Source organism: Nasonia vitripennis, chromosome 1 (assembly GCF_009193385.2).
Source record: "Nasonia vitripennis strain AsymCx chromosome 1, Nvit_psr_1.1, whole genome shotgun sequence".
NCBI classification, from domain to species: Eukaryota; Metazoa; Arthropoda; class Insecta; order Hymenoptera; family Pteromalidae; genus Nasonia; species Nasonia vitripennis.
In genome coordinates, this window is record NC_045757.1 from 18735274 (window position 1) to 18749212 (window position 13939).

Sequence of the window (13939 nt, forward strand, 5' to 3'; positions counted from 1 at the left end):
TTCATCGTTATTATAATTTTGCACACAAAATCGCATAAGAAAATCTAGTTATTAGAAACAATTACTAAATTTTATAAAACCATATATACTCGCATTAAGCTTTGTAAGGTGTGTATAATAGGCTGCAAGCCTACAATAAATATTAAAGTAATCGTGCAGTTAAAGCCAGCATCTTACATCAGCATATTTACCGTTCACTGCGATATGAAACATTTAAATTTACACATTTTGTAATGATAGATAAAAGACAAATCAGATTTATTGTTTCAACGAGACGCGTTTTGATCCAATACACAAAGCTCTATGCGAGGTAGCTAAACGCCATGCCATAAAGACTACTTATGAAATAAGTATCATATGCTATTTTATAGCTCTGATGAGCGTAAATCCACTCCACGCCGGTCCGTGGCATAATGAGGGCAGTGTAATAATGGACTAGTTATGATATAATAAATTTAATATATTTGTTATATGCCCTGGTGCCTTCTCTCTGTTTACACTCATGTGAGAACATCCAAAAGTTTTGGCTAAAATTGTCGCAAATGTATCGACAAGACATATTTTTTGACGCGCGCGAAACTTAATTATAATTATCTATATTTTGACGCAGCACTTGCAAAACTGAGTGTTTTCAAAATTAGCAAATATCAGTGATATCATTTTTTCATACACATCTTCATTTAAATGTATATGTACAGTGCTGTAATTATTTTATCCTCTTCGTCTTTATCGCATTTAAATAAATTGAGAAAAATTGTAGAATTAATTTACAGTTACGTTTACTTTATGGTAAATAAAAAAATTGTACGATAAACAAATGATTAATTGTTTTCATAGTCCTTGTATTGCTCTAGTAATTTTTCAATGGACTATTTCATTTTTTCAAGTTATTTTTTATGCATTTTAAGGCTTCAAGTTCTTTTTCAAACAAAGATCGATGAAAATGTTTGAAAGTATTTCAATATTTCAGAAGCTTTCAAGAGTTTCAAGTATCAAGAGTAGAGTTCAACCATCTAAATACAGAAGGCAGCACTTTTAGAGTTACCGACGGAACACCTGCTGCCATCTCTTAGATAAGTAAGGAAGTTTATCTTATGCTACAAAATTACGAATTTATTTGTGTGAAAATATTGTTTGAGTTACTTGCTACTTATAATTGTTATTATTCAATATTATTAATAAAAAGATATTGTGATGGCAGTTAAAACAATATGATAAGGAAACCATTTGATGAATCGAGTGAACTAAAAGGAATTCAATTGTCAGCAATATTTTAAATTTTTATTAAGAGATCATATCTGCTTTATGCATAAATAGATTGACCTCAGACTTTGCATACGAATTTTACCTTTGAAATAAAACTGCACTTTATCAATTTTATTTTTTTGATAAAATACACAGGAAATTTTACGTATAGTTTTATTTATAACTTTAACACAGGTACTATTGATTTTAACTTCGTCCTATCTATATTATAGAGCTAATTCTATTCGAAGAAAAACTTCTACGCTTTGCACTCATGATATATAATTGCAGTAATAATGTTTTCTTAGGGTCCATTCCACAAGCGCCATAACGTTCTCATGTACGAGAAAAAGATTTACAGGCCATCCGTGTGGCGCCTTTAGTAAAAAAAGTTATGAAAAAGTCGAGTGGCTCAAGCTTTAGATCGTTAATGGTCCAAGAGTCCATCTGAGAGGAGCGGATTAAAAGAACCACGATCAGTTAGGCGCAATGACTTGTAACTTTCAATGCTTACTCGAGCGTGCGAAGGAGCGTAATTCCTTGAGTTCTTAGGAAGATGTCAAAAGAAGGACGGGATAATTCTGAGTCAGTGTAATAGGCGGGCTTTGGGTGGTCTGTCAAACCAAAGAAAGAATTATCTTTTATCAAATCGAAATGTGATAATTATAAAAAATATATTTATCATGTCTTAACAATTTTGCTTCCTCCTAGAGGAAGCTTTGTAATAGTAAAATTTGGAGTTTCGGTGATTACGGAAGCAAAAAGGCATTGCACTTATTGCACTTGAGATTTTGGGAAAAAGTAGATATTTTAAGTGTCTTGGCTAAGTTCATTGCGCAGCTTTCAAACCCCTATGGTTCTTAAAATATCAAGGTCTCAATTTTTTTTGAAAATTTTTTGATTCCTCATATCTCTAAAACAATGCAGTCAAATGCTTCAACATTTTATTTGGTGATTAACCATAAAAAAGCTATTTGCTGATAAAATTTTAAACGATTTCGTCGAGCGGTTCTCAAGTAAAGAGCTAAAATGTAAAAACTGATTTTTCTTAAAACTTTTTCTTCCTCTTATAGGGGTGTCGTTGCACGTCGTTAAAGTCCCTCCCTATTAATTTATGTCAAAATTATATATATATATACACACACACACATCAGTATAACATATAGTACATGAGTACTGCCAATCTTTGCGCAGATAGCTTGCTTAAACGCAGTAAAAATACTTTTTGGAAATGTATTGAATTCAAATTATATTTCATTAACATATATTGTATGTTTATTAAAACAATATTTAAAATTTTTGAATTATAATTTTAAACTTTTCCGACGATTTCATCCGTTTCAGATCCACAAGATTTGGAACCTGATAATTTGATTGATTTGGTATTCGGAGTTCTGTTATACGACACTGTGTATGAATAATGCAAATGGTGAATCAACGTTCTAAAAGAAGTGGTGTAGAGTAAAAAAATAAAGTCTCAAGACATTCCCTTGTTTTTTTTATTAGAAAAATAATAAAATATACATTTTTCTTTTGTTTATAATCTTTGTTGTACATAATACACTAGTTTTATTATTGAAAGTTTATCAATATGATTATGTATAATTAAAGAGGAATGGGAATGAGTCGTTGGGTTTTTGAAATAAGAAACACATCAATTTCGCGGAAAAAAAGCATTTTGAGTCGTCACATAAAGTTTCATGACAATGAGAAACAAACATGCAGAACATGTGGTAAACAAGTGCATAATCTATATAAACATGAGCAAGATGTGCACTCTTCTAAAAGGATGAGGTGCGAAAAGTGTAAAAAATATATAAGGAGTGGATCAATGAAACGGCACGTTGCTACTTGTGGTTCAGTTTGTACCATTTGTGATCGAAAATTTACGTCTAAGAGATATTTGACGTGACATATTAATCACAAACATTGACATATTGTAAAATATTAATAATACAATTGAAATATAAATAAAACTTTTCTTTTGTAGTTGCCCTGTACTCAATTCCAACTTATTCAGATCCACAATATTTTGTATTATTTTTTAATTGCTCCTTCAGCAAAATAATCGAGATTGAAAATATTTAAAAAAGCATTAACATTGTATATTTAAATAGTATTTTATCTATTGGAACTATAAATTTAGTTGGAGGAAGCTACGTGCCAATGAATTGGCAGCGGTTTTTTACTTTGCACTCACATATGTGTGCTCAGTATGTATTTATTTGTTTTTCATTCTCAAATCTTATCTCTTTAATAAATTAATGCATTCAACAAAATTTACGTCATGTATATAATACTATAGTATATAATGACTTCTTAATTTCTTAACTCTTAGACACAATTAAACGTCTTTTATATAATATAAAATATATTCTTCGCAGTCTTCAAAACCATACAATCATTCATGAATCAAACAGTTGAACGACTGTCAAGAAGCTCGAATAAAGGTTTTAAATAGCGCCCGATTTCTGAGAAAGCGGGCACCCAATTCCATGGCTTCCGGAGCAAGATATCTTATTTTTTTTTTATAAGAAAGCTGTATATAGTTTGCTTGATATTGGTGAAATCCATGCACACGTTAACTTCCTATTTTTTGTTTTTTAATTCAAAAAAGAGACATTTTATGATTCAAGCATTAATTTTAATGGTACGTGCTGATGGTATGTGATTTTTTACACATTTTTGTAACGAATAGATATATTGTTTTCAAACTAATGCGTTGCATATATTCAAACAAATTATTACCCTGGTAGAAAATAACCCAACCAAAATGACTTGGTTACTAATTATTGGACAACCCTGTAAACCAACAATTGTCCTCGATATAAGCCAACCGTTAACAAACGGTTAGAAACTTTTTAAAATTATGTTTTAAAAAATTTTTTAGAATAATTTTAATTCTAGAAAATTTCGAAAATTTTTAAGTCATAAAACATAAGTAATTAACATTCTTATACTAATTTTTTAAATTAGCTATTTATAAGCTAATGAACCTGATAAATCCATGTCGAAATAAGGTACATTTTTACCAGGGTTATTATAAAAACAAATGAACACATATCACGTCTTTATGATGAATATAGTACAAAATTACCATGTTATTAATTTATTATTTTGGATATAGTTTATAAATATATCTTCTGAAACTTTATTAGAAGGAAATGCTGTGATTAAAAATGACAAATCCGACATGATAGCTATCAAGATTACTTTATCTTTGAAAAGAGATAATTACGATTAATCAAGACGCTCTCGTAATTTGATCAACGAATTGAGTATTTCAGCTTACAAAGGGTTAAAAGCCACGGAAAATGCGATAAGAAGAGATTACGAAAGCTGAAAGTACATAATTTGAAAAGCTTCGTATTAACAATTTTGCAGTATCGGCGAAAATGTCTGTAAAGGAGAAATCAGACGAGAATTCGATTTCCCTTAAGACAAAATTACTTATATAAAGATAATACTGCTGTGAATTTTCGCAAATGTGCATATTTGCATATATAGAGGGACTTAGTAGGTATGAATATTCATACAAGTATATATGTATATTCTCGATTGGGAAGTCCGATACAAATTACTCAAAACTTAAAATATGTTTCTCTGCTTTGAAGACTTAAGGAAATTAATCTTCTGAGATTACCTTTCCAAGGATTGATACTTTACCAAGTATAGGCTCAAAGCTAAGATAATCTCATGCAATTATTTTCCTTTCAAAGCATTTGATTAAATTTTATCAAATAAAATATCTTCTAAGCTGTTTTATCATATTATTATTATATATTTAATCTAATAAAACATAGTTTTCAAGTCATTAAAGTATAAATTATATCATCGCGATTATTAAATGATTATATATGTTTTTGCGTCATATCATAAATTTTTCGATAACAAACAATATAAATTTCTTATCATGAAGATAAGAAATTTATATTGTTTGTTATCGAAAAATTTATTAAAAGAGCGTCAAAAATATTTTAGGAAGAATCCACAGGCCTCTGGGAGAGTCGGGCATTATTTCATAAGTTTCGTTTACTTAGGAGCTAAGCTGCGCGGAAGGTGAGAAATAGTATTAGTCACTCAAATTAGTTGAAAACGGTAAAGCTGACCGTTTGGAAGGACCGTTGTAGCGCAGGATGCCGGAATTTCGGTTGTTTCTAACGGATCACAGCCAATTTAACACTCACGAAACAAGGAAATAAGTATTCGTACAATTTCCTACTTTGAGAAGTATGATAATTTAAGAAATAATGGGAACTTATTTACTGAAATTATTTGAGTAATTTCATTAAATATTATAGTTAAAATACAAAATTACATGTGTTCAAATAACAAAACAATAATATTTTATTTTTTTTATTTTTCCAGTGTTCAATCTAAAATAGTTGACTGCGGATTAGCTCCAAACACTATTTTGTAAAGCCAACAACAAATTCCTACAATCATTGCTAACGCATAATTATACAGTTTAATAAAAATAAAAAAGTATATATACATATACACGTTATAATAAATGTGCGCTTACACGCGGCGCTGCGAATCTCGGTTGTTCTCGGGAGCGAAATCGGGGAAACTCCCTTATTTAGTCAGCGGCCGTGTCCCGCGGCCCCCACCCGCGCGGGGGCGACTTCCCCGCTCCTGCGGCCCAGCAAATTGGTGGTGTAGGTTCGCCTGCGAAAAGCGTCAGGATGCGTTAGGGGCAAAATTCGCGCATCGAGCGTCGCGTCGAGGGGTAAGTTATACGTAAATCGATTTGCAGCCCGGCCAATGAGCAGCGAAAGTGGCGCGCTCCGATTGGCTGGCCTCCCCTCCACAGGCCACTCCCTCCTCGTTAATAGAGACTGCAGCTGCTACCACGTATAGAACTGGGAACGCGCGTATGTGCGGGAGCAGGAGAAAAAGTGTGGAGCCACCGGCCGAGCATACTATACTGCGTTGAAAAATACTGCTCTGTACAGAGCCTTATGAAGTCTCATCGGGATAAAACTTTTCTGCTCTACACAGTAATTCACGTCTACTTTGCAAATGAATGCTCTTCTTTTTTAATTTTGAATAGTGAAGAAAATAGCATGAAAGTTTGTTTTTGGGGACAGATTTTCACAGTCTGCGAGACACTGATAAATTTTGTAGCCAAAATAATTATACAAAAAATAATTTGTTCATCTAAATTTCTTTTTCAAGTATATAAAATGATATTGTGAAGTTCGTAATTTGGTATCGAATTAATTAGGGCGTTTGTGAACCAATTAAAACTACTATAAATATACTTTTAATGAAAAAGTGATTCTTATAAATTTATAAAACTGAAATAGTTCAATCATCTCAGTATGTAAACGAAAAATTTTCAAATTATTACTGTTATGATTATGTATCATTATTACTTCTGAAAACTTGGGAAATAATAATCTTTTAGAATAACAAATATTCAGAAAGATAGTTAAAATCCAATTTATTTTCGAAAATAGTACTCGCAAAGTTACCGTCCATTCGTAATATTTATATTCATCAAAACTCAAAATACAGCAGTAAATAGATAAATGTACACAGCGTCAACATCGGTGGGACCAACCCAATACACAAGTATAGCATATTTCTCGCGCCGTCTCGCCCACCTCTATATAGGCTCGCAGTGCAAAAACTGCAGGTCCCGAGCGTCTCAACTCTTTCCTGTTCGTAGGCGTGTAGGGCCAACTGCTCTCGCACATCAAGACACCACGAAGTTGTCAATGGCTCCAGGGGTGGCAGGCGAAGGGGCCACGCGGGAGGGGATAACACAGGCGTGTCGCGGGCCATTTAGAGAGGCCACCTCCTCTTCCTTGAGTCCCTTCTCCTCCGAGCTTGCTCGCCTTAAATAGGGCTATGGCCCAGGCAGCCGTCTCGGCGAGAAAAAATCGACCAATCCGGCGATGCGAGACGGCCACTGTTGCCGACGCGTGTGTGAAGTAGGCGCAGCGCAACGCTACGCGTGCTGCCGCCGCGACGAGCCCGCGTCTGCGACTGTGTGAGTGAGCGGCGGCGGAGGGGTGGGGATTGCTGTTGACCGAGGGGAGGGGCGTCGCTGGAGGGGAGGGCCCCTCGCTGCCCCCACCAGGGGCTCAGCCCGCCCCCTCCGCCGCGTGCGACGACGCCTTTTTCTCGGCTCTCTCGCTCGCACTCGCGGCGCTAGTCCGGGACGGCGCGCGCGCAGAGTCTGTGACGAGGCGAACTTCGGCCTGCGCCAGCGCCGTCGGACTCCGAAAGAAAGAGAGCCACCCCAACGTGACGCGTCTAAGCGTCTGTTCAGTTGCACACGGCCGCGACTACGACACGGACACGCGACACGCAACATTTTTCATCAGCGACGGCAGCTGCATAGACAGAAACATACGCGCGCACGCGACGTCAGCTCGGATTCGCCCTGTCAACTCGCGCACTCGTGATCGCGTGGCCGTGCTTTCTCCCTTTCTCGCACGTCGTGCTGAAAATCGTTCTCGGACTGTCGAGTTGTGACCGTTGTTATATGTGGATTTATCAACTAACGTCATTGACAGTCTTGTGCACGCACTGACTGTGATACCCACGAGGCGCAGTCGCGGACTCGAGGAGAGAGTCGAAGAGGAAACGGCAAACACCAACACCGACGAAGGAATTCGCCGAATTAGTTCTTCGGACTTCCGCGTCGAGAGCGGAGAGGCTTTTTGCGCGAAGCAGTACCTAGTGTGCTGTATAAGTACGAGAGAACAGAAGGGGCAGCAGCAGAAGAGAAAAAGCCGCGCGCACGCGGGCCCTGAAACTCGAAACCTCGTCGCGCGAGCTCCGAGGCTCTGTGGATACACAAAAGAATTCCAAGCGACGTGCCTAACACCCAGCAGTGAACTCGCGCTCGGCTGTTCGAGGCTCCGTTTCTAATCACTGCTGACTGAAAGCCCTCGATCGACGGGAATAAAATACAGTGCGATAAAAAGGCCGCCTCTCTCTCTCTCTCTCTCTCTCTCTCTCTCTCTCTCTCTCTCTCTCTCTCTCTCTCTCTCTCTCTCTCTCTCTCTCTCTCTCTCTCTCTCTCTCTCTCTCTCTCTCTCTGATTCATCGCCGTTCGTATTTCGTGATGTTTTCGAGTCGCTAGACAATCTGTGCTCGTTTCTCGCCCGACAATCCCGGACTGCTGCCAGTGAAAGGAGGAAGGCTCAAGGTGAAACTTCAACCCGGTATTTTCAGACTGAAAAATCAAGAAAATATCACAAACTGTACTTACCTGACATCGAGCAGAGAAGTTCGGGACGCGGAGACGAGAAGAAAGCCACAGTAAGGTAAGCCTGACGGAACGGTTCTGTCGAGAACGAGCTTGCCGTCGCTCGACTTACCGTCGGATCGAGAGCAGTCTACATTCTCACGCAAATTTCGCTTCAGTTCTTCCGACAGATCGCACCTTCGACACTCGCACATGGACATCGATCGATCTAATTAAAAAACGATGGAGATTTACGAGAACACTTAGTTCGAAAAGCGACTAACTCAAGAGAATCCGGTAGAACAACATAACCTCGACAGTTTTTTCGTCCGAAAGCTCGTTCGGAGACTGTAGATAACTGAATCAACGACTACCCCTGCAAATCAACGAAATAATCACGTGGAAAGCGTTTCTCGACAGTGCACGGCAATCCGTCGGACGGCGAATGCTCGACAGCTATGCTCTTGCGCATCAGGCTTTTAAATACACGGGTCTCTTATTCTTCGGCCGACGTCCGTCGATAACTATCTTCGCGCCACAACGACGACAACGAAGTCAAGCCAAAATCATCGACAAAGTTCCTAGCGTCATCTTCGCGGTTCTCATCGTCGGAAATACGAAGCCAGACACGAGCAACGAAACTCCAGAAAGCATACGACAAATTCGGATCGAGCGATCCGAAGACAGCAAGCGTTTACCCTCTCGCGGGTGTTAAATCCATAAAAAACGACAATCCTGAATCAAAGCGTGGACGTGGTCGACCTGAGCGGAGGATGCAGGCCTGAGGCACGTAGTAGCGTCGTCGTCGCGTCCCTCCAGCAGTCGCGCGCGAACGCGAAGATGCCGCAGCGCTCGCCCTTCGCCATCCAGGAGCTGCTGGGCCTGAACGGGGCCGGCAATCCCATCGGCTCCGGCAACAATAACAACAACAACAACAGCAGCAGTAGCAACAACAACAACAATGAGCGCAGCTCGCCCCAGAGCTCGCCGCCGGCCGGCGTCAGCGCGGTCTCCTACGCCCCGACCGCGCCCCACCACAAGCTCTGGGACTACATGGCGCCGCTGACGAACCACCTGGGCAATCTCGGCAACTTGACCGCCTCGAGAATGGCCTACCTGAACGCCCAGGCGGCCGTGGCCGCGGCGTTCCTGCCGCCGCCGCATCATCCACACCCGGCGCATCACGTGGCCCACCATCAGATGCACCAGCCCGGACAGCTGAGCGGACAATCGCCCGGCGGACTGGGCGCTCATCCGGCGACTCACGCGCAACACATGATGTCCAGTAGCGGAGTCTCGGGCAATCATCACCAGGGCAGTCCTACTCAGCACAGCTCGCCTCATGGTAAGCAAATTAATTTTGTTTCGTAATTTTGATATGCGTGTGATTTTAAAATGATACTTACTCACAGCTGCAGCAGAAACGCTCTAGTCTGTTGAGAAATTGAATATGAAGTTTTATTTTGTATATTTCATAATATTCTGGACTCTTATTGAGCCAGTCACATAGTAAAAATTTACAACGTTTTTGATAATTTTCTGTCTGAAGGTCTGTACTACTTAGGCTTTTTTTGCGCGAACTTAAATTACTACATTCGTACATCTTTTACGTTCGTTACTATTCACAATATCTGTATTAGAAGCTGATATTTATCTACTGTTCTTAATCCAAATCATAATTTTGCCATCACAACAGGTAAATATATTTGGGTATTATTATTATTTAATGTTTCAAGGCGACGACGTGAGTTGTTGATTATTATACTCTGGTGCAAAAAAAACGGATCATCCAAAAGTTTATATTTTTGAATTATACGGCTACGCGCAACTATCGTTCGACTCAATCTAGACTCAACGAATCAACGATCAATGCATCCTAATAACAGCTTTTGCTCTGCTTCCTCGTTCACGCCACCAATGTGTCCGCACAATTCGGCTTTCTGGTACAGGGCCAGTCAGGGCCGTCTATCGTATAAACATCAAGAAGTCATTAATACATCAGTCGCGTCTTCGCCCGAGTAAATTAATAGGTGTATCGGGCCCCGCGCGAGCGCGCAAAACAAGCACTAACCGCGTTCCTCTCGCCCACAACCGAACGTAACGGAGAGCCACTCAAGATCAAGTTACCGAAAATCGATACACCTTTGTGTGTCGCGAGCTCGCTTTAGCCGGGTTTCTGTGTGTTTTGGGGTGTGCCGAGACTCGTGTAGAGTATTATCAGAGAGTCAGAGAGCGAACTATTTACTCCAAGATTTTTCCGGGAAACACTCGAAACTGTAATGAGTTGTAATGAGGCGAAATTCTACAATATAGAGCTCGGATATATATAAAGTAAATAATAATATCCATCGTTCCCTTTCAATCTCTGCGAAAAACTGGATCGATTAATTATCTCATCGCGAGAAAACAAAACCAAACAAACCCTGCCTCCCCACAATTAATTCGTCTTCATTGATGCACGCGCACAGCGGCTCCCTTATACTGAATAACTAACTGCTCGCGGCTGTCCTCCCACTATATAGCGAGCAAATTAATTACTCCCGGCGCGCGTGCGTCGACCAATCAGGTTCGCCAATATCGCGAGTATCCATTATTATTCTTCCGCAGCCCCGAATATCCGCACTCCTGGCGGATCAAGTTTCCCCAGTTGCAAATTGACCTGCGCGCGCAACGCCACTCGCATGTAATAATGCTAATGAGGATCGTGCCTTGGTCTTCGAGCGCATCGCGTATTATACCTTCGGAGCTTCTTGCCGTCGCTTCTGTTTCCCCTTGTATTTGAGCAGTTTCATCAGGAAAATTCTCTCCTTGCACAGTATATATAACTTGACAGCGCCTGAGCGTTGGCGATTCGATTTTCGGCGCGAGCGCTCACTTACATCGCGACGACGGAAAATCACGGTTAATTTTCTCGTTCGGGACAGTGCGAATAATCTCGAGTCTGTATAACAAAATCTAGGTAATGGTGAATATTTATAATAATATAACAACAACAGACTTGTGGGAGGGGGATCGAGTATTTTCCTCGAGAAAAGTATCTATACGCAAAAGGCTGGCCGATATGAATAATTAGTGGCATAATGAGTCGAGTGTTCGGCAGACCTGCGCAATGTCCCACCAGGGCACAATAGGCCTCGACAAAAAAGCAGGAATGGCTGTAGCTCGCTTCTTGCTTTTTCTTTCCCTCGCTCGGCTCTTTCCCTTTCTTATACACTCTGGCTCGAACTGTTCTCAACTTCAGGAGAACTGGTTCTCGAAAAATTAAATCTTCACATCAAAAAATTGTCAGAGTATACACCTTATTCCAATAAGTCAAAAGCCGAGAAAGTTAAAGTTAGTTTATCCCACAACAGTTGATACTGTGCTTTAATCGAATGATTTAGCAAAAAAGTAGCCGGTGTTCCCCCGCGTCAAAAATAATAACGATCGACAGACGCCTCACACGTCCCAATACGTAGCAACCACAGCTCGTAATAAGGCACGCACACAAAAAAAAGCGTACAAGCACAGCGAACAAGACACATTTATAGGTTTGCGGCCGGTATATAAGCATCAGCGCGACGAGCTTGCTCAAAATTTCAAGAACGATTCCAGAGTGTCGTGTTTCCCTGGGCCCACAAAACGTACGGCGATCCGCACAATGGCATCCTCTCGGCCCTCGGCCATTCAAACGTCACTCTGGCACCTCGTCTTACAGCGAGCGCGCATTTATTTAACGTTCTCTCTCTCTCTCTCTCTCTCTCTCTCTCTCTCTCTCTCTCTCTCTCTCTCTCTCTCTCTCTCAGAAAATTACTAGCTCGCGTATCCGTTTTTTCAACCTCTTCGCGTGTGCCACTGCTTCTCGTTCCCTGTATTGTTGTTGCGTTACTATTTGTCTTAAGTCTAGAGGACAGATTCGAGAACACGTACACAGACGCATACACGCACAATACGCCGCGCGTGAATGGGTGCGCAGGCGCGCGATGGTGGGGGGAAACGAGAAGGGAATAAAGAGAGGATCCGTAGAAGGGGAAGTCAAGGCGTTGGCAATTTCGTCGAAAACGACATAATTAGATCGATCCAGGCCGCGTGCGAGGCCGATCGAGAGGCGTGAGCGTACGTGATTATGTGAGAGGGAGCGAAAGAGAGAGGGGTGAATGGGGCTATCACCTGAGCCCTCATTCAAATGTCCCTCAAACGCCAACCGACGAAGGCGACGGGAATCTCACGCGGATGCGATCGACGTCTGGCGCCTGGTAAATTATATGGAAGCTTGTGCGGAAGCTGATTCTCCGGTAATACGTACATACAAATTTATACATGCATCGGAGGAATATCTCAAGTGCGTGCTTCGAGTGTCATCAAGATTTTTACATTCGTATAAGCTGTTCTGGTGCCGAGACGGATGTGATTGTGCGTATTTTGCGGTTATCGATGATTATTCTATTACACTTACAAGGCTTTGATGAAATTAAGTTGACGATAGTGTGGCTTGTATGACGTTAAACAAACTGTACCTACTTCTTAATTGTTTTATCGCCACTGGACGACATTTTTACAGTGGAGCAAAATATGACTAATAAACTGCGGTACTTTTTTCTCCTAAAAGCATTTAAGCTGCTTTCTTTAATAGCCGTACACGCGTCTGTTACCACTTTGTTACAGCACTTGTTTATACCACGGCGTAATTGTGAGTTGGAGAAGAACTTAACTGAATTACAAAAATCACATTGTATGCTCGACGCCACGAAAAATAGCACTTTTATAGATAACTCTGTGTATGCAGTTATAGTAACTCGAAAGAGCTAATCATTGCCAAGCATCATCCCAAGACAACAACTAACGTCAGTTGCGCAAAGAGAAATAGTGCCAGAACTTAGCATCGCAGGGAATAAGAAGAGCGAAGAGATGCACCACAGACACAGAGAGATATAAGAGAAAGAGAAGATAGAAGCAGCGAGAGAGGGATAGAGAACTTCACGACACAGCTGACAAGGCGCCTCGACAATGCGCGCATCTCGCTGGCACTCGCGAGGGCGGGCGCGAAATTCATATTCTCGTGCTTAATTTCCGCATTGTGTGTCACTTCAAAACGGAGCTTTTGAGGATCGTCGACGGAGAAACTCTTCGCCATGTGCAGCAGCTCTGGGGGGCTATACTACACAGCAGCATCAGAGCGCAAGCGCGAGCGCAAATAAGCTTCGGCGCAACAAGAATGCAATGTTTTTACGTGGCTCGCCCGTGCTCTGTGTTTATGTACCTATACACATGTGCAGTAGATGTAGACGCCGCGTTTTTTTTTTCGCTTTCTTTGAAGGGCGAACTGTCGCGCGCTCGCGCACGTTAGCTTTTACGCTCCTCCACGCTTTTAATTGCCAACTCCTTCGCCGTCGCGCCCGCGCTTGTGTGTACGTAATCGCTCGCAGGTAATTTTCTACCGAAATAACGTAGTCTCGCGACTCGTACTATACTGGTATACAAGTGCGCGAAACGTTTTGTTTCGTGGAA

At 40.8% G+C, this 13939-nt stretch overlaps 1 protein-coding gene across 5 annotated transcripts in view; it reads left to right on the forward strand.

Moving 5' to 3' along the window:
* The first annotated feature begins 7417 nt into the window (after positions 1 to 7417).
* The window catches only part of LOC100114448 (visual system homeobox 2), a 61517-nt gene continuing 54995 nt past the window's right edge, over positions 7418 to 13939 (forward strand). For 2 of the 5 annotated variants that reach the window (XM_016981439.2, XM_031922703.1), the window contains exons 1-2: positions 7418 to 8531; positions 8632 to 9797. In XM_016981439.2, coding sequence (XP_016836928.1) covers positions 9293 to 9797 — 505 coding nt within the window. In that variant the 5' untranslated portion in view covers positions 7418 to 8531; positions 8632 to 9292. The remainder of the gene's footprint in view (positions 8532 to 8631; positions 9798 to 13939) is intronic. The other 3 variants (XM_031922704.2, XM_031922706.1, XM_016981438.2) reach the window with 2 other exon arrangements.